The following is a 21,981-nucleotide window of genomic DNA, read 5'->3' as shown; positions in this document are numbered from 1 at the left end:
TTCACTTCCTGTCCCATAGCCAAAACAGGAAGTCAGAGGAAATCCGGCAAATTAAGGGAACCCCTTGGAGACCCCCAGGCCATAAAGACTAGTGTCTCCATTGGAAGATTTCCCCTCTATTACTTTTCTGGGGAAAACCCAAAATTCTGGATTTTCTTTTACTTCTAAACAAGACAAATAGAGAAACGTAATCTCCCTAACGGAGGCACAGACAGCAATACAAACTTACTAGGTGTTCTAATCCATCTACACTCTAACCAAAACTAAAAGCAATTGAGTTTTAAAGTGAATAGGCTTAACACATTATCAAGGTATAAAACAAATAATGTGCAAATAAGCATGATTAGAGACTTAAATAAAGAGGAATTGTTTTTGTGTCCATAGGATTTATAGGTGTTGGTAACAATATTTTCCAGGGTACAGGTGGTGAACAACTAAATGTGGTCAATGTTGGTTATAAATAGTTTAGTAGTTGTCCAACCCTAGATAGAATATCAGACATAACACTCCATATTACACTTTGTGCTATGTGCTTGTGTGTCAGTTAATGCTGTGTGTAGCAGGGGATAAACCTTGCATCGTATCTGGTGCTTCTCTTTCCTCTCTAATTCCTATTCTTCTCCTCCCTCATTTTTAACCTGCGCAGTAGAAGAAGTCCATGAGGAAGGTATGTGGTCTGTTCATCATCCCCATTTCCCATAATCTAGGGTGACTCACCCAGGAATCTGAGTGTCCTTATAGTCCAAATTCCCTAAGTATATTTGTAACCAGAGGGGACCAAATGCAGGGTAACCAAATGCTTAATTCCATAACCCACCGACTCATTATACAATGTCAGGTCACCCTAGTGCTTGATGCCTGCATTGATGACCTATTTCCTAGGGTCATAAGTCATTAGATAATTTGACAGTTGAGTTGTGCTTGTTGGCATCCATATGAAAGTAGACGCATGAGGCACGCTATGGCCTTGACACCAAGTCATGGACATGAATTTTGCATCTTGTAGCCACTGCTGAAACAGGACAGTAAAATTGACTATTGTTAAGCATCCACAATGCTTCTATGCTCTGTGGCTCAGTCGGGGGATGTTTACTACAGAATTCCGTGCCAGATACTTCTCTGGTACAACATATAATTGCTACTATTCTATAACCCTCCTTTGTTAGGTACAGCATGAACATATACAATCTGCATCATAGGCTATGCTTTATTGTTAAAAGCGTTGTTCTTGCAAAGTTGTGTTTCTACAAAGTTTGGTCAGTTGTATAGCACTGTTGCTTTGCTAACTATTGTGGCAGTAACTGGATGGTCATGGCTAAAATGTGTCCAAAAATGTCACAATCCTTGCTGCTTCTCTGCATGTTCATTACTCGCCCCCCCCCCCCCTTAATTTTCATCCCCCAATGGCCAATACACTAGCTGTCAAAAGATGTCCAATAAGGTTGTTGCTCTCACCATAACTTTCCTGGAAGACAAGGAAACAGAGTGATCCAGTCCACTGGTTAAAACCAAATTCTCTATTCCCGAATAAAAGCATTACTAGAAATGTTAACTACTGTTAACACGCATTGGAGTTGCCATGTAAATCACCTTAAATGTCTCTTTACAACAAGCCTCACTTGATGCTATGTAGAGAGCCATAATGTTTTTGCTGCTGGTCTTGGGTACACAACTGCAGAGTCAAGGCATAAGCAGTGTTGGGAGTCCAGCTGTGCTGTACACAATAGTGCTCTGCTTTTGAGAAGCCACCAGGTTTACACATAAACAGCTCACAGACTGTCAAAGTGGCACCAGCAGAACATTTCTTAAAGCAGTATTAAACCCAAAAGAAAACCTTTATTTTATTACGGCTTACCAGTTATTGGATGTGATGCTTGTATTAGTTTCCTTTTTTAGGCTTTCTTTCTTCTAAGTTCATCTGGTGATCTGGCCAGTAAATCTGTTGTTTTTCAACAGAAAATCTCTCTTGCAGTTACAGGGATGAGATAGACCATTTAACACTGACAGGTGTGCTCAAAAAGATCAGCTTTCATTTATTTATGTAAAACCTTTATCACAAAAGGAAAAAAAAAATGTTTGCTGTAACTGATTATAAAGTATTAGTTGGAGGTCAGCTGCAATTTGTTAGTGTATTTAAATCTGCTAGTACTTCTAACACTCCCCCCCCCCAGACCGACAATGCTGCAGTCCAGACCTGCCCTTGTTCTCATTCATCCAGAGTGGTGTCTGTACAGTATAACGCAGCAGGTGAGTTACTGGCCAGATCACAAGGGGAAAACAAAGGGCTAAAAGCCTGAAAAAAGAAAACTGATATAGCTACTACATCTAATGATAAGTAATCTGCAGTATTTTACATTTTTGGTTATGGGTTTATTACCATTTTAACTATAAAGGAGGAATCCAGATGGACTTGACCTTTCTTTCCAAAAATTTAAAAAGCCTGGACTTAAGATTTAAATCAGTAGACTACCCACCTACCAATGTAATCTAACGCTAGAGCAAATATTTTCACAAATCATTCCATTAAATCCAGATTTTTGCCATGTACCATCTAGAGTAAAGATTGGATATGTAAGCAACCCCCAGTGGCTCATGTCCCACACTTTGGGAAACACTGCAGTAAAGAATTGACTGTGCATCCTCTTACTATGTACTCTTATGCTTTGCTTTCATGTCCTACTTCTCTCTTCTTTGCCTGCTGCTAATATTTCCTTCTGCCCTACCCCTATCTCACTCTGCCTATTGTGTGACTGCTTGAATTATAATCGCCATGCCTCTGCAATTTGCTTCTAAAGAAGAAGAGCCTGCACAAGTTGAGGAGTTGACAGTTGAAGAGGAGCAAGGATATGAGGGGGCCGAGGAGGAAGGTAAGATTGTTAACCAACCTTCCTCAAAGGTCGATATTATATATCTGGCCTCCAATTATGGCTCTACTTCCCAATCTATCTAGCTATCTGAATGTGTGGATGATGCACAAAAGAGAAATTCCTGATGGTACCTTTAATCCCCTTAATACAAGCAAATCTAAAGTATTGGGTAAAAGGTACATCCTGATTGCACTGCCATAGCAACTATGAGTCCAAGTACAACTTCAAGATTGACATTGATACAATTTGCCTCTGCTTGCTTGAATGTTGTTTTTGCATGGCAACTGCATTTGTCACACTGAAACAATGGGACAGACTAGTATTGTTTTACAGATCTGAAACAGAACCTCATAATAGTAGGCTTTATTTCATTGTGCAAGGAGATGTAGTGTTTCGTGAGTTCCTAGTAAACAATCAGAAATTTCATTCGAGTAATCTAAGCTACTAAAAATTAATTTCTGATCGGTTGGTATGGGCCGCTAAACATCCCTGCTCTTCGCAATACATTACTAAATAAAGCCTAATAACTGACCATAATCTAGCCTAGCAAACATAGGAAATAGGTCCTATAATCAGCTCACAACATGCTTAGTTTTGCTCTTTAATTAGGAGGTTTGCAGAGTTCAATGAAATTGTAAGATGGATCATTTTATTACAGTTAAGTGATTGTGAATCAAAACATAACAAAAAAAAATCCTTACCCTCAGGAACAGTGTGATCGGATCAGGAGTTCTGTGCATGAGATGCCTGTTGTTCTGAAATATCTGATTGGTTGATTGGGTCATACCATCAACCTGTTTTCTTCTAGGAAAGAAGCGGTGAGCTAACAATCTCTTTTCATTTACAGAACACGGTGAAGAATACGACGGTATTTCCTTTCCAAATTTTTTTTTTGCCCTCTCAATGGTTTTGATCTTCTTCCCATTCCCTAGTTTGTTGGTCAGGCTGGGCCAAAAACCATATCACCAAGAGTAGGAAAAAGAAAACATTTTTTTAATGGCCTCATTAAAAAATGTTACCTTTACAGATAGCCATCTTATAACTTCATAAATAAGAAGTCCAGGCACATGTACAAGATACACACAATCTGTCTCTGCTAAACTTACATTGATTGGCTTTTTTAAGAAGAGAAAAATAATTGAAACTACTGCAAGGTACCAAGTCTAGTATGGCTATAAAGTTACTGGACCCTCTTCTGAAAATTTAGATCTTGTTTTAAGCTTCTGAAAAATACCAAAATATATTTGAAATATTGATAAGCTATATTTAGGATGTATTATTTTTACTGATAAAGGCAGTTCATATAAATTAGCATTGTGTATGCGCATCCACACTGTATAATAGAGGTGATTAAATTTGGCTCAGCCTGCTTTCCTTTTCACCTTATTTACTAAATACTTTTTCCCTATTTCCCTTCCTATGTGTGAATGGATTACTGGAGAGATCTGCACATCACTGCCTTGTTTTTTCCTTTATCCCCTTGAAAACAGAATGACTACCCTTGTCTTTACCTACAGCCTAATTTCCTGCACTTCTTGGACCTGATGCCTAATCTAATATCCTGAATTTTCCTTATCTACATTATGTCCCTATTATACCCCCTTCCCTCCCCAGTCTTCATCATATTCCATATTTTTCTGTTTCTATATGTTATACCTGCATTCTCTACCCCTGCATGATCTAGATAAGGATAGTTATACACCAATAAGAGCCAGAACCATACAGAAAGGGCAAGTTTTTACAGAACTATATGCTAAACCAGGACCCAGCATAGCTTTGGAAAATACGTACAATTATTTTCAATATATGGATAGCCAAAACCGATTTGCCTTGTAAAGCGCCATTGCATATTGTGTTATAATGTATTTTGCACTGTAGAACCACCAACTACCCTCCATTTTCGTTCATGACTTATTTCCCTATAAATGTTTATGAGTTACCTATTTACATTCTCTGAAGCCATGTTCTAAACATCCAGCTTTCCGTGTTTGGATATTATTTTTTCTTTTATCTGGCTGCCTATCATTTTACAGCTTCACAACTTATGCTAGCTGAACTTTTACCACCCTCCATTTCTACAGGTTTACTTTTTAATTCATCTATATCTTCAATGTACTAAATTCTATACCAGGGATATGCAATTAGCGGACCTCCAGCTGTTGCAGAACTACAAGTCCCATAAGACATAGTGAGACTCTGACAGCCACAAGCATCACACCCAGAGGCAGAAGCATGATGGGCCTTGTAGTTTGGCAACAGCTGGAGGTCCGCTAATTGCATATCCCTGTTCTATACCATGCTTTCTTAAACTTTTTACCGCCGAAGAACCCTTGAAATAATTTTTGCTCTCAGAAAACCTTGGCTAAAGTCAATTCATTGGGGGACAAAGGAAAGAATGCCCCTCACACTGGTGGTCAGAAAGAAGAAAGCAACCTTTACATTGGTGATCAGACCACCCTTATCAACAACTAAAAAGATCACTAGTCTCATGTTTCTGGATCTGCCAAGTGGCATCGGACACAGAACTATAAACATACCATCAGATGGGAGGTTACAAAGAATCCCTAGCACCCTCTGAAGAAACCCTAGGGTTTCACAGAATCCTGGTTGAGAATTGCTGTTATATAGCTTTGATAATGCATCTAGCTATCGTTTTACTTTCTCATCTGTCTGTTGTTTTACTTTCCACTCTACTTGGATCTTCACTTTTTCGACTACTTTTTTTTTCATTATTTGTAGTTTCCCTTTATCCTCGCTTTCCAGCTATACTTTCACTTCTATCGTTATTTTCACTTTCCTGACTAGCTGTATCGCCACTTTTCTATCTACATCTGTGCTTGGTTTCACATTTTCTTCTGTCTGCAGCTTCACTTTCCTTTCTGTCATAGGTGATCAGACCACCCTTACCGACAGCTAAAAAGATCACTAGTCTCATGTTTCCAGATCTGCCAAGTGGCATCAGACACAGAAATATAAACGTACCATCAGATGGGAGGTTACTTAGATAAAGCTATGAAGAAACCCTAAGCCCACGTACACACGGTCGGAGATTTTGCCAACCAAATCCGTCGGATTTTGCCCGTCGGATTTAGTCCGACGGATTGTGCCGGAAACTGTTGCATACACACGGTCGGGCCAAGTTGGCGAAAAATCCGATCTTTCAGAACGTGATGACGTAATTTCGTTACGATGGGACTACATTCAGGCTAGTAGCCAATAGCTTTGATGTAGGAATTTGATCTGAGCATGCGTGGCACTTGGTCCGATGAAAATGCTCTACACATGATCGGATTAGGTCCGTCCGGCCCAGTTGGTCGGGAAATATTTCCAACATGTTGGAAAATTGGGTCAGACGGAGATTCGGACGGAATCAGTCCGATGGATACCACACACAGTCGGATTATCTGACGACACGGTCCGATAAGACTCATTCCGACAGATTCTCCGACCGTGTGTACAAGGGCTAAGATTTCACAGAATCCTGGTTGAAAATTGCTGTTCTATACCTTTGATAACCCATCTACCTATATTTTTACTCTCCGCAGATTTACTTTGCACTCTACCTTGATCTTCCCTTTATTCGTCTACTTTTTTTAATTATTTGTAGTTTCACTTTATCCTCGCTTTCCAGCTATACGTTCACTTCTATCGTTATTTTCACTTTCCTGACTAGCTGCATCGCCACTTTTTATCTATCTGTCTGCAGCTTTACTTTCATTTCTGTCATTTTCTTTCACTTTCCTCTCTACCTGTAGCTTCACTTTCACTTCAGTCTACAGCTTTTCTTTCTCACCTGTTGACACTATGCACTGTCCCCTTTACAGCTTTATTTTACCATTACGTTGCACCTCCCATCTTCATCTTAAGAGCCCATTCACACCTGAGCGTTATGTAGCTTGAAGCCTATTATTCTCAATGGAGATGGTTCACATCTCAACTAAAAGTCGCCTGAAGCCAAACGGCTGAAGCTCAAACAAGTTCTGGACCCTTTTTTGACGCTCGAATCGGGCAGATTTGTGTGTTTTTCTTCTTTTTACATTGGTGACCTTTTGTCCTGCACAAAATCGTGGCAAACAACACCGCAAAATCACAGTAAAAACACTGCAAAAAGCCGCAAAATCGCTGTAAAATCACGCGATTTTCTGCCTGAAAACGCTATGCTCAGGTGTGAATGGGGCCTCACTCTACATTTACATGTTCCCTTCAGTCTACACCTTTCCATCCCTTCTATCTCCAGCATGACCGCCTCATATCTCTTATCCATAGCTTTATCTTCCCATATGTTGAAATGTATTTTCCCATCTTTCTTCAGATTCATTCTCAGTGTTCTGTAACGCTTTCTTTTCTGTCTTCACTGACTCATTTGTCTGCAACTTCACTTTTCTATCTACTATAGCCATTTTTAACATCTTTCTACCTCTATATTCTTCTTATATCCAATCTAATCTTCCCCTTTAGTTACTACTTCACCTTTCCTCCTACCAACTGCTTTGCTCTCTGATCTATCTTCACTTTCCTTTCTACCTAAAGTTTCACCTTCCCATCTGTATTTATCATTGGTGCACAATTTACCTGCATCCGCCTACTACATTTTTTGGCTGCCTGCAGATTCACTTTACAATCTCTTAGTATTCTCTGTGCATGTTCTACCTGCATATGCCTACAGGTGCCATTTCCTGGCCAGCCTACAGGCTCACCTTACCATTTGTTATTGTCCTCTGTGCGTGATCTGCTTGCACCTGACTACAAATACCATTTTCTGGCTACTGACAGTTCTACTTTCCCATCATGCCTATAGCTATTTTTTCATCTTTTCACCTCTTTATTTTCTTTATATCCAGTTTCACATTCTCAGCTAGCTACTACCTCCCCTGTCCTCCTACTTACAGATTTTCTTATTTACCTACTGTTTCACTTTCCTTTCTACCTAAAGCTTTGCCTCCCCATCTTCTGTGTGCAACTGCCTGCATCTGTCTACAGATACCATTTCCTGGCCAACTTAAAGCTTTACTTTACCATCTGGTATTATCCTCTGTGCACGAGCTACCTGCATCTATCTACAAATCCCATTTACTGGCCAACGTACAGCATACCTGTCCTCCTACCTACTGCTAACTGCTCTACCTATGGTTTCACTTTTCTTTCCTAACACTTCACCTTTCCACCTGTATTCATTTTCTGTATGCAGTTTACTTGCATCCATCTACAGATACCATTTTCTGGCCACCTACAACTTCACTTTCCTATCTATTTTAATACTCCGTGCAAAATCTACCTGCATCCGCTTACAAATACCATTTCCTGGCCAACAATTCCACTTTTTCATGTGTTATTAACCTCTGTGCATCTGCCTACAGATACCATTTTCTGGCCACTAACAGTTTCAACAACAGCTTCGCTGTCCCATCTATTTCCTAAAGCTAGCTACAGCTTTTCTTCAGCACTTACCAACAAGTTTACTTTCCTATCCATCCATCGCTTGGCTTTAACATCTACCTATAATTACCTCATGATTTAATATACTCTGCCTCTTTGATCTACAATGTGTCTACATAGCGTATTCACAGCTGTCATGTCCTTCGCAACAGCACTTTGTCATCGGTCTACAGTTTTACTTGCATGTCCCTAACTGCACTTTATCATCTTCCACAAATACATATTCCCATCTATCTGCAGCTTCACTTTTACTCCCCTGTTTAACTTGTCTGAAACTTCCTCTCAACTATATAGCACTTTATTTCTCTATGTCTTTACAGCTTTTACTTACCTGTCTATAGCCTATTCTCCCATCTATCTACATTTTCAAAGTCCCTTCTCTATAAATATCACAGTACTTACTCACTATCAACGTCACCTTTCCTGTTCCTGTCTTATTGCCCTGTCTAAAAAATATCCCCTCTTATCTGCTGATGTTATCACTCATGGGAGGCAAACCTTTCTTAATTGCCTATAGTCTTAATCTATCTATCTAGATCTAACATTGTCATCTGCTGATATATTTCTAGATAGTATGTTTATTATCCTTTGCATGTAGCTTCATTAACTATATTGTATATCCAACACTACTGCATATATACCATCCTATCTTTCCATATACTTTACTTATCTATTCCTTTGCCTTGCCCTTCTCTGCCCTCTTTAAATATGCTGACATGACTTTTTATGACCTTGCTGCTTCCATCGGCTAACAAAATGTTACTTTAATTAATTTCTGTCCTTAATATCTATCTAGATGTTTCCTACGCTGTGTTCTATCTCTGCTTCCACTGCCTTCTCAAGCCTCTCTAATTGGCCAATAGTTTTGGTGTATTTGTCATCTACCCAGAGCTCTGCTCAGCTGGACTGTCCTTAGAAATAATTTCCAGTCTAATATTCTGTTGAACTTGTCCATCACCTAACAGCATTTCAGCTCTATCTATATCTTTATTGTCTTTTTAATCAAGAAAATGTCCTCTCTGGTCTGCCACCTCATTTGCTATCAATTGTATTGATCTATAAATCTAACCTCCTACATCATTGGTCCTTTATACCATGGGCCCTCTAACTTGAATATTCCCTCTCCCTATCATGTAGCTACAACTTTCTCACTACCATTGCTGTCACTTGCATCTATGCAAAGCTTATCGCTCATTTTGCATGTTTTGCATATTCACCTTATTATTCATCTCATCTGCCTGTGTTTGGTATATCTTATTCATCTCATCTGCCTGTGTTTGGTATATCTTATTCATTTCATCTGCCTGTGTTTGGTATATCATATTCATTTCAATTGCCTGTGTTTGGTACATCTTATTCATCTCATCTGCCTATGTTTCCTGTTCTTATCTGCTTATTTTATCCAGCTCTCATCTTCCTATCTTTCTTACACCTCTCATTTGCTTGTCTGTCCAGTAACTCTCATCTTCATTTCTTTCATACTGATCTCATCCTCATTTCTTTATTCTTCCCTTGATTTGTGTGCCATTCCTCTCACTGTTGTCTGTCTAGCTTTTCTATTCACTTCAGCTACATATCCTTTCAAAAGCTTGCCATACACTAAAATTCATTCAAAAACGTTTGTTTCACAAATGTTAGTTTAATTTTGGAATCATTAGTGGAGTTATACCATAGTGATGAGAACGTTCGTAGGAGCAGGATGGGAATTTTTTTGAAGAAACGTTCTAACAGTGAACGTGGTTTTCTTTTGGAAATTACATTTGTTCCAAAATTGAATGTTAAAAGCATACAAATTATTGAAGAACTTTTGAAACTTTTGAAACTAATTTATTGTACTGATGGAAACTTTTGTACGAACGTTTGAAAATCTACTAGTGCTTAACTCCTATCCTTTTCACCTCTCATCAGTATGCTTTCTTTGGAATGCTTTGTTTATCATCTTAGCGGTTTCCTCACTTTTCTGACTTCCCTCTACATCGTATCCATATGCCTTGCCCCTTCTTTACTTGTCGCTATCCTTACTTTGCTACCTTTCCTTTACCTCTCAATGCTCATAAGTATGCTTTCTTCCTTTTTTTATCACTGTCTCATTTCTCTCCTCCTCACCTTCCCAACTTTCCTGTACCTCTGATCAATATAAAAAGGAAAAATTTGTGTAGCGCTTCAATAGTAATAAGTGTAATCAACATAAATTGAAAAGAATAATCAAATAACAAAAATCATATAGTTAATATAAATAATTCAAGGAAAAAGTCCATAAGATGGGCACCAATTTCACAATAAAGCTGGTATGGAAATGACTGGACCGTCATAAGGCAAAAACAGATCGCGCTAAGCAGATGTGTTCATGTAAGTCAGCTTGTCTGTAAACGTCAAAGAGGGTAGATAAATACTTCTTACCAACTCTGTTGGACTCACACAGTCGTATGACAGTTGAGTCTGGAAAGGCTTGAGGTCACAATCTGGGACCAAGGAGTATATGGAGGGAGGTCCGTTGGACTGGTGGAGGAACTTCAAACGGCTGTATGCTCAATGGTGTGTTTCACAGATGGAACATCGAGGTAGTTTGAAATCCAGCTCAGACGCGGCCCATTACACCGATACTCCAATCACCCCAAATGGGGAGGAAAATGTTTGGGGGTTTAGACCAAAAAGAAGAGAAAAAAGAAAAAAGAGCTCCACATGGTGCGGGTCAGACGGTATAAAATGTGAATTTATTGAAGTCAAAAAGTTATTAATGACTTGGTGATCACAAAAATAGAATAAAATAAAGTTAAAAGCAATGTAGGGTGCCAACAGCTCGCCCAACGCGTTTCGACATAAATGTCTTCCTTTTTTTCTATTACATCCTCACCTTTCCTATACTTCTCTTAATTTTGTGTTTCCATTCCTTCTAATGTGTCTCTTGTTGTCTTATCATTCAAGCTTTCTTATTCCTCATGTCCTTCTGACCTTGCTTTCATGTACTGCATATAGAGCTCTCTTTTTATGTAACCAGCATTCCCCTCTACCGCTGCTATCCTCTACCAAATTGGCATACCAATCTATTCTATTCATACCAACACTGCCCTGGCAGCCATCAAAATTTCCATTGTCTTCTAACATAGCTCCTGTCCCTGTAGATCTTGAAATTACTTTTTAATTCTTGCCTTTTATCTAGAACATCTCCTGAACTTTCACTGTTATCTACTTTAAATTCTACTGCCCCGTTTATCTTTCAGGAAGTATAGTATCTGTATAGCGTCATCATCCCCTGCATCTAGATTTCATATATCCCGCCTTTAACTCCAACATAATGTACATTTAATCTAGGTAGAAATTACTTCTGCTCTTCTAAGTGCAGTATAATCTAACTATTTTATTCTGCCCTTTTCTTTATTCTGTATTATCTACATTGGCATCAGTTTAAATATAAGCTAATTGATCAACTATCTAGAATATCATACTTGTAGATCAATGTCCATATAATAATCTGGAAAGCTTAATAGTTGTTATGTGCGAGCAGCTCCTGACTTTTACATGCAGTTCCCTAAAGACATTGGCCCTGCCCTATACCAGTGATGGCAAACCTTGGCACCCCAGATGTTTTGGAACTACATTTCCCATGATGATTAACTACATTGCAGAGTGCACGAGCATCATGGGAAATGTAGTTCCAAAACATCTGGAGTGCCAAGGTTCACCCTCACTGCCCTATACTATCCCTATATGACTGCACTACAAGGTTATAACCCAGAAATTATACATAAACATACTACCTTTTATCTCTCTGTTTCAACAACCTAATGATAGAGTATTTATGTCACCCTACTACCAAATCATTAAACTTATCCATGAATGGCTCAAGTTTGTTTTATCCACCTAACTGTATATCTTATCTACCTATATATTCATTGCCCTGCTAATATACTTATACTAATATACTTATAGCAATATTTTATATGCCATATATCTATACATTGTTCTGATTATGTACCTACTGCCCCATTCTGCAACTCATCTGCCTACAGCTTCCTTTCCCTTTTTTCTACTTATAGCCTCTGTTTATTCTACTCATAGCTCCATGGTTCCTTATTGCAATGTATTGACCTATAGCTTCCATGTGCTTAATCACATATAGCTTTACTCAAACTTATCTGCCTATAGCTTCATTATCCCTCTTAGTGATTTATAGTTGTAACATTTAATCTAACTACCTACAGTTGAATCAATCATTCTATCAACTCACATTTTACTTTATATCACATCTGCTTCTAGGCTTATTGTACATTTAATGTATAGATGACCTACCTGCCCTATCCATATACCTATTCCTCTGTTCATTTCCTTTTATTTTACCTAGGTCTGTAATTGGATGTTCTTTCCTTTATCCGTAACCCTTTCCCTTTTCACCTTCGGAATTCACACTTTACCACATTCCATTGTGTCTCTGGATGAAGAAATAACATCTGTTTTTATCACTCATTAACAAACCCTTTGATTGACTGTAGATTGAGTTTTTTTTCCCTCTAACTTTTTGCATTCCGTTTTTTTAAGAAAACCATGGCATGGAGGTCATGAGGGAATATTTATGTCCAGCTATTTATGATCTCTATATAATATGCATATCAACTGAAACTAATAAATAAATAAATACTTGCCTTATATGTATAGACATAGTATCTCAGAATGAAATTAAAATATTTATTACCTTCTCTATAAAATGAAAGTGTAATTAAAGGGCAGCTCAAAGGAACTTCAGCAAGTGGTGATTTGTGAAGTTAGGGGTAGAGGCATTTAGTGAAATTAATTAATTACTCTATCCTCTGCCTATTTTTTCAGATTTTCCTCTTAAAAGCAATAGTTAAAGAGCCATTTGGGGTCAAGTCTATCTGTAGCCCTATTATTAGGTCCATAGCGCTTTTGAGGGAAATCTCTGTAGGGCAGGGGTTCTAGTCCTGATTAAAATTTTCATGCATTAAAGGTATTGGGACAGTAAGGTAAGCACCTTTTACAAAAGAGCTCAAAAGTCCTTCACCTATACACAGATCCACAGGTGGAGGAGCTGCACTGAGTTGTCCTTCAAGGAACATAGTTTTCTGAATGAGTAATACTGTGCCAGATTATCTCAGGATGCCTGTATTAAACATGGTTTAGCGTAGAGATACTTCTCTTCTGACAGTTCTGACCATAGTACAATTGTACTGCTATCCATGGGGATTTAGTATTAACAAAAGCTGGTTTCACGTATAAGACAAAAGAATAAACTGTGGGACAATTTTACGTGAACTCTCTGTCTAGGATTTTCTCCAGATTGGTTAATTTTTACTATGCTCTTCCCCTTAATACCCCCTTTTTTAAATCTTAAATTCTCAAATTATCTTTTCTCATTTCTCCTTGTTCAATGTATGATTGAAGAAGAGAAGCCAAAACCCAAGTAAGTAGCATTTCTTGAATCCACTGTGTGCTCGCATATTCACACACTCTCTGGTGTTTCCAGCATGTTTCACATTGCACAAAACATTCTTATTCTGTGCAGTATATAATTAACAAATGTTCTGTGAATGCAGAGACTGATGGCTGCCTTATGTCACATTCAGGATTCTCTGCATAGTATTGTATACAGCGGCGGCAACTGTTCCCTGTAGGAGGCAGTGATCAGACATCTAACAAGTCTCCAAACTGACCCCCATCTCTCCAATAAGATATATGAGCACTATGTGTCAGCAACCCCCCCCCCCCCCAAAAAAGAGCAGTAATCTGCATGCTTAAGCAAAAATCCCCCCTTCTCCCAGTACAATTACTCCCCCAAAATTCCCTTTCCTATCACAATTCCCCCCCCACCCAGAAACAATATTCCCCTCCTAGCACAAATCGCCTCCCTTCTCCCAAATCACACCTCTTCTAGCACAACCCCCCACCCCCCCTAATTGCAAAGATTTGGTTTGTCACTTCCCATGCTAAGCGGACATGAGTAGTGATGCCGCTGTCATTATTGCTGTCAGATTGCAACTTTAGGAACTCTCCTTGTGGGCCCCCCCCCCCACCTCACATAATACCAGCACCCAGGGCAGCCGTCCCTCCTGCCACCCCATTGTCCCGACCCAGGCAGTGATGTATATAGGTACACAATCCACTATCATTCACTATCCACTATCATTGAAGAGGAAAATCACTATGCACAAGGGTGGGCTCTTGCTTTGGTAAATGAGGCGACACTCTGCTGGCTTCCATCATCCAATCATGTGCAAGCAAAAATTTTGTTTTTCTTTTTTAATTTCCTTGCACATGCTTGAGCATTCTTTGAAAAGTGAGTGTTTGCCACATTCACTAAACTAAGAGAAAATACCCTAGCAAAGTGACAGCCTATCTGTCTTTCGTAAATCAACCCCTCTCTCTATTCAAAGTCTAGAAAATTGTATTTTAAAAACGCTTGCTTTTCACGCTTCAATATTTGCTAACTAAAGAAAGACAGAATTTCCAGGTACACTCAGTGGCTAAATTATATCTTAAGTAATAGATAATTACAATTGTATAAAAGCTCCATAAAAAAGGTTGTATTAGTACAGTGCAGTAGATCAGTATTAGGACAATAAAAAGGCAGGGGATGGATTTTATCAGCCTGGGAAAGCCCCCAGCAACCAGAAAGACTGGACATCTATGTATGTGTAAGGAATTGGGCTGGCCATACACCTCACAATTTGATTATACAACCTCTATACAAATTATTTTAGGCTGGATTCACATATGATCTGCATCCGGCTCACAGCAGGGGTTCGGTGTGACCTGATTCATAGTTTCAGGTCCGATTTCAGCCCGAATTTTGGGCTTAATTCGGTCCTGGAACGGACCAAAAGACGCACAGTGTTTTTGTGCAAAATGCACCGGACCTGCTCCGGAGATGTGGGAACCAGCTCCATAGAGAGCCAGTCAAAATCTCCGACTATTGCAAACTGGATGTGGGGGAAAGCACATCCAATTTGTGATGGTGTGAACCCAGACTTAGAGTTCTCAAACTTGTGTAATATGAGGGATCAAAAGGCAAACATTCCATTAAATTTTTATAGAATCGGGTAGGTCCTTGTTCTAAATAGTTGTTCTAAGAAAAAGATTGTACAATCAGATTTTAATTTGTATTTCCAGCATAAATTAAGCTGTGCTCCACACAGATTCTTGTTCAGCAACAAAGTTTGTACGTGTAAGGTTTCTAAACAATATATAAGTATATTTCTGAGTTATGTTACTTTAATAAACCATGGAAGAGTAAACATAATATGCAAAGAGCAGAAACATTTAGCAGCCAACCAAACTTCATATTGCTGTAGTCAAAATGGTAAACAATAGTTTTAATTGGTTGTAATGATAAAAAAAACAAAAACAAAAACACTTAGTGCATTATTAAATAAGGCAGTTTGACTTACACCTCAGCCCAAGCTGTAGTCACCTACCTTTGCCCGTCACTTCAAGCTTTGGGTAGATATGCATCTCTTTATACCCGGACACCTCACCACAAATGGTAGCCCCAAATGTATAAAACAATAATTTACTCTTGCACCATATCGTTTTACTCTTCACCATACGTGCACAGTTCTCTCAGATCGATAATGCTCTGTATTTTTGTTGCAGACTCACAGCACCTAAAATCCCAGATGGAGAGAAAGTAGACTTTGATGTAAGTATACTAATAAAATAAAAGGGAGAATACCAAAATCATAGATACCATACATTTCCCGATAAAGGCAGATTGTCATTGCTTCAAAATTGCCAAAACGTTATTTGTAAAATAAATCCACATAAACTCGATGGAGCAGTCCATGTCATCTTGGTAAAAGGTGGGACTAGAAGAAGAAGAAAATAGGCTGCTCAGCTCAGAAGGGATTTTCGTGCCCTGGATAGGGAACACAGAACAGTGTTAATAGTATTTTCACCTATTTTTGTTTTTTGGTTGCAGGATATCCAGAAGAAAAGACAGAACAAGGACTTGATTGAGCTGCAGTCATTGATTGATCAGCACTTTGAGGCGCGTAAGAAGGAAGAGGAAGAGCTTATTGGATTGAAGGAGAGAATTGTAAGTTATATGCTTGTGACTGAACTTCTGCAATATTACCAAAGGCCTTAATTCTATCACCTGTTTAACATTGTAGTTAGTCCATCATTAGGCCGGGTTCACACTGCTCCAACATAGAAGTCGGATGACTTCCGATCTGACTTTGTCCCTCAAGTTCGATTATAATGCGACTTCAATGAATGGGATCTGGCTTTGATCAGATAATACCAGACCCTTTGACTCAGATATGAATCTTGAGGGGGGAACCCCATGCTAAAATTAAAAAAAAAGATGTCTTGGGCCCCCCAAGGCCATACCAGACCCTTTGGTCTGGTATAGATTTTAAGGGGAACCGCCATGACAAAATAAAAAAATAATGGCATGGGGTCCCCCCAAAATCCAAACCAGCCCCTTATATGAGCATGCACATGTGGATCTGCGGGCAGGGGGCTTATCAGAACGTGGAAGCCCCTTTAACACTGTAACCCTACTCATTCACCCAAAAAAAGTGTCAAAAATAACTAAAAACAGTACACAGGTTTTTGACAAAGTCCTTTATTAAAAATAAAGAATGCCCCCCATCGTAGCTCCAACATGTTTTCTTCACCCGGGTCTTCTCCCTCCACTGGCTCCTGCTGTTGTGTTGGAGGCTGCTCTCTGTCAGCTCTTATATAGCCATGGGGCATGGCCATCCAAGGACGTCACCAGGAGACCCGCCCCCTTTTGACATCACCGCCCCATCATACCCCGGGCAGTGACATCACAAGGAGGTAGGGGTCTCCGGATGAGGTCATCAGATGGCCATGCCCAATGGGTATATAAGAAATGTCAGAGAGCAGAAGCGGACACAACAGCGGGAGAAAACATCAGTGGAGGGAAAAGACCCGGAAGGAGAAGACCGTAGGGAGAAGAACCAGTGGGAGAAGACATCAACGGAGAAAGGAGACATGTTGGAACTATGACGTTTTTTCAAGGGACTTTTAAAAGAAGGTTTTTCACCTTGCATGCATCTGGAGACTTTACAAACCCTTCAAGACGGCTCTCATAGGGAACCATTGATTTATACACATCATGCGGCATGTGCTCCCAAAGTCGGAGCATATGTTGCACCAGTTTGAACCGGGCCTTATTAGTCTAACATATGTCTTACAAGAGTTAAAATGGTTGTATAGTCAAATTGGGGACTTTTACCTACAGAAAAGCCTATAATAGTGCACAGGGGATTCCCGGCTGGAAGCCTGGCAGACGGCGGACCCTGCCGGAGAGAAATCTCCCACGCATGCGTGGGAGTGACGATATTGCGTTTCCGGCCACTCACAGCGCCGGAGCCGCGATACCCGGGAAGAAACACTGAGGGAACATGTCAGCTCCCTCGGCGTGGATCGGGACAGATGTTGGGGCCTCGTACTAAAGTAAGTAATTCATAATGAGCTAGTATGCGGTGCATACTAGCTCATTATGCCTTTTGCTTTGCAGGTGAGCAAAAAAATAAAAAATTCTGCGGGCATACAACCACTTTAATGCAACATATGTATACTCTAATTTGTCCACAAGATGGCAGAGCTTTCATACGTTTCTGTAAATAGAATAATTCCACTTTTGTTGAAAAAAAAAAAAAAAAGCATTCCCCTCTGGGTGATCCATATATATTGTAGGAATTTTAACCAACTTTGTTTCTTTTTTCTTCTGCCTCTAAATGCCTGTGTGCATGGACACATAGGCTAACAGGCAGGGAAAATAAAAATGCCTTATGCCCCTGGAAGCAGCAGAAAAATTTCCAGTGTGCATGAGGCCTTAAATTGCAGTGTAAAAAAAGTTAAAGCGTTTGTTACCCCAACACTTTATATTTCTGATATGTGCCTGCTGTACCATGTACTTGTGTGAGAACATATCCTGTTCTCTTTGTATTGTTTCCTTTATGTATAATATATTTTATTGAGATTTTCATTGTATAAATATAACACAAAGATACGGACCCTTATTTAAGCCAATGCGACTGTCCCTTTCAAATCTCATTGGACTCTGAAAATACCCCCCCCCCCCCCAAAAAAAAGAAGAAAAAAAGGGAATTGTATCCTGGTATTGTGGCTGATCTCCCCATTTTCTTACGATTTTCAGGAGAAACGTAGAACTGAGAGAGCAGATCAGCAGAGGATCAGAGCAGAGAAGGAGAAGGAGCGTCAGAACAGACTTGCTGTGAGTATTCTCAGAAACACACAATCACAATGTTATATCTTATATGTACCACATTCTCACCTATTCAAATTCATAATCATTCAGTGGGCAAATCACATAGTTAATCAGGTTGAAAAAAGACACAAGTCCATCTAGTTCAACCATAAAAATAAATAAATAAAAAATAATATACAATTCTATACCCACAGTTGATCCATAGGAAGATGAGGGTGGTCATCGTTTAGCACCTTTTATTGTGCATTGCATGTATGTTACACTGCACAACACATTGGTACTTTATAAAATAAGGACTAATATTAAGAAATTTTTATTATCATTATTATATGTATGTATAAAGAGTAAAAATAATAATTGTTTTACATCATTTAAAATATCACCAAATATGTTGCATTTTTGGCATGCATATTCTTGAACACTTCCGAATCGTATAAACACTATTGGTTTTCGAGTTAATTATAAATGACTTACAGTATATCCCAATTCAATATTATGATGCTGCTACAGGAGGAGAAGGCAAGAAGAGAGGAACAGGATGCCCTGAGACGTGCTGAGGATGACATGAAGAAGAAGAAGGCTCTGTCTTCCATGGGAGCCACATACAGCAGCTACCTGGCCAAGGTGAGCAGCTCCACCATGTAAAGACAAAGCAAGATATTGGGCTTGATTTACAAAAGTGTAAAAATATGTTTATTCCAATGCTTTCAACCAACCATTTTCAAACTCATACACTTGTTAAAAGTTATGCCTTAAAATCACAGATTCTTGTTTAGCATATATTGTGATAGAGTAATATTCTATTGCAATACATGTTCAAGCTGGCAAACTGTATCAACATAATCCTTCAATGGCTATCTCCTAATCTACCAGTAAACGAGAATTACCTACATTACATGCACATAATGTGCTTAACTGAACATACAATGTCAATATCCACTTCAAACATGGATGTTTGGAGAATACCTAGCATTGCACTTTGGTAAATGAGTCCCAGTTTCACATCACACTTTGAGGCTCAGAATGACTTTACATTTTAGTAAATCATTCCATTGTGTAATGAAAAATATTACCTACCATGCTCTATATCAAGCATATAAAACAAAAAAGCTGACAGAGTATTACTATAATGGAGGCCTATCATGTGCAGTCATAACTAATCTTAAAAACACTCCCTCCCCCTCCTAACACCTATTGCTCACATGTGTAAGAAAGTTCCATATACTTACCTATTTTTAGGCTGCTCCAGTCCAGTCACATGATCTGGCTCTCTGGTGTCAGCTATCACCACTGCAGGGGAGAAGAGGGACTGCCAACAATAAGATGGACCATTGAAACCTACGGGTGATGTCATCACTCAAGGCATGACCTGTCATTGTTGACTGCTCTCTCCTCTTGCCTGTAGCTGGCCGCTGGCTGACATAGGGGAGACCATGTGACCCAACTAGAGCAACCTGAAAATAGGTAAGTATATACATACATCTTTTTTATACAGCTTAGCAAGCATAGGCATTAGGAGGGAGTATTTTTAGGTTAGTTAGGGTTATCCCGGAATTCTACATTACCTGTTTGAAAACTGTAAAAACCTCCAACCTCCAAAGTATTTTCATTTGTGGTTTTGAAATCTTTTCAGTGAAGGTTTTGAAACTTGAGTTGTATCCTGAACATTGAGTATGGAATCCTTGCTGAAAAGGTTGTGTACATAGAGAACGGAAGCGATAAATAATAAAGGGTAATATCTCTCTATTTATATCATAGTGGTAAAGTGGGACCAGACCAATTTTATTTGCTATATTGTTAACTAAGGACTGGCTCTACAAAATATAGATAGGATAGGATAGGATTTTTTTTGCTTGATGTAAATATGAACACTTTATAGATTAGTGCCTGTCACTGGGACCAAAATCTGCTGCTGTTTAATGAACATTATCAATAAGACCCCCCCCCCCATCAGCCTCCAAAACATAACATATGGGGGACCAGCTGATAAAATGTTGAAAAGCACTGATTTGGTAATGATTCCTATGTAGGCTGACCAGAAGAGAGGCAAGAAGCAAACAGCCCGTGAGCAGAAAAAGAAGATTCTGGCAGATCGTCGCAAGCCCCTGAACGTTGACCACATGAGTGACGACAAACTCAGGTAAACATTGATGTTTAGGTGTCTTTGGGATGTCAATTAATGCTGTACTACAGTAAAAAAAACAGCTAAAATGTATACAGTATATGAAAGATGTTGTACTTGCCAAAGAATTGTATTTCATTCATCCTGAGATTTACACAGCTCTGCCATACAGCACAACCCTTTATGGTAGGGCAGTAGACCTCCTTTTATTCTGATGACAACAGGTCTTGCCCCCCTTTTATTGCTCCAGAAATCCAGTGATAAGACTTTTAAATCTGACTTTTCAAATTCACACACTGTGACGGGTCTCATTCTGTTTGATCCTTCGGTCATTTTATAAGACAAAATTCACAGCAGATGTTTTTGATACTACAGTTGAAAGATCTCTATACCAGAGTCTGCCAAAGGTCCAAGTTTTTATCATGCTCTACTATTTCCAACAAAAACAACCATCACCTTTTATTTACTTTTGATTGGATACTGGGCGCTCCTTTTACCTATCCTGCCAAGATTATCCAGAAACAACCTTGAGGCCATACCCAGAGGTAGCAGCCCAAGCCCTCAAAAGGGGCCCACTGCCACCTTTCTGCCAAGCTGGGCTGGAATCACCAGGAGAAAACTTCCCCAACACACCCCCACCATCACTCACTCACAGAGCAAGTCCCCATCATCACCCCTCAACCGAGCAAGTCAGTCCATCGCGGTCTTGGACCTCTAAAAGCTAGTTGGATTAGTAATTTTTGCCTGAATCTGCAGCAGTTCAGTATGTAAACTTACCTGACCCATTGACTTTTCTGTAACAGGGACAAGGCTAAGGAGCTGTGGGAATGGCTGTACCAGCTGGAATCCGAGAAGTTTGAGATGGGAGAGAAGCTCAAGAAACAGAAATACGAGGTGAGCCCACTACACACAATAATTAGGTCTAAGGGTACTTTCACACTGGGGCCATGCCACGTTAGTGGTAATGCGCCGCTAGTATTAACTTTTTGCACCCCTACTAGCGGCTGAAGAAAGGTTTAAAACCGCCTGTGTTGCGGTGCTACCAAAAGTGCTTTTCAGGCACTTCGGAGGCGTGGCCATGCATTCCAATGGGCAGGGGTGGTTTAGGAGCGGTGTATACACCGCTCCCAAACCGCACCAAAGATGCTGTTGCAGGACTTTCTGTAAGGTCCCGCAAGCGCAACTCCCCAGAGTGAAATAGATAAATTAGTTCAATTCTAGTGGGGTGTAGGAGGCATTGCTCACATCCCTAATATAAGACACAAAAAACAACAGAATCCCTCTGGCGGGACCTTAAAGGGCAATGAATCCAGAAAAAACATATGCAAAAATATATAGAT

General features: G+C 39.5%; 1 protein-coding gene across 5 annotated transcripts in view; it reads left to right on the top strand.

Moving 5' to 3' along the window:
* Positions 1 to 21,981, top strand: part of TNNT3 (troponin T3, fast skeletal type) — a 42,397-nt gene that overhangs the window by 13,394 nt on the left and 7,022 nt on the right. For 2 of the 5 annotated variants that reach the window (XM_077460729.1, XM_077460728.1), the window contains exons 5-14: positions 647 to 667; positions 2,796 to 2,867; positions 3,715 to 3,735; positions 13,701 to 13,719; positions 15,909 to 15,954; positions 16,234 to 16,350; positions 18,448 to 18,525; positions 19,030 to 19,143; positions 20,550 to 20,659; positions 21,445 to 21,535. In XM_077460729.1, the coding sequence (XP_077316855.1) occupies positions 647 to 667; positions 2,796 to 2,867; positions 3,715 to 3,735; positions 13,701 to 13,719; positions 15,909 to 15,954; positions 16,234 to 16,350; positions 18,448 to 18,525; positions 19,030 to 19,143; positions 20,550 to 20,659; positions 21,445 to 21,535 (689 nt within the window). The remainder of the gene's footprint in view (positions 1 to 646; positions 668 to 2,795; positions 2,868 to 3,714; positions 3,736 to 13,700; positions 13,720 to 15,908; positions 15,955 to 16,233; positions 16,351 to 18,447; positions 18,526 to 19,029; positions 19,144 to 20,549; positions 20,660 to 21,444; positions 21,536 to 21,981) is intronic. The other 3 variants (XM_077460731.1, XM_077460732.1, XM_077460733.1) reach the window with 3 other exon arrangements.

The sequence above is a fragment of the Lithobates pipiens genome, unplaced genomic scaffold, assembly GCF_037356315.1.
Source record: "Lithobates pipiens isolate NorthernLeopardFrog02 unplaced genomic scaffold, aLitPip1_a1.2 Scaffold_10, whole genome shotgun sequence".
Lineage (NCBI taxonomy): Eukaryota > Metazoa > Chordata > Amphibia > Anura > Ranidae > Lithobates > Lithobates pipiens.
This window is presented reverse-complemented; position numbering and strand designations above follow the sequence as displayed.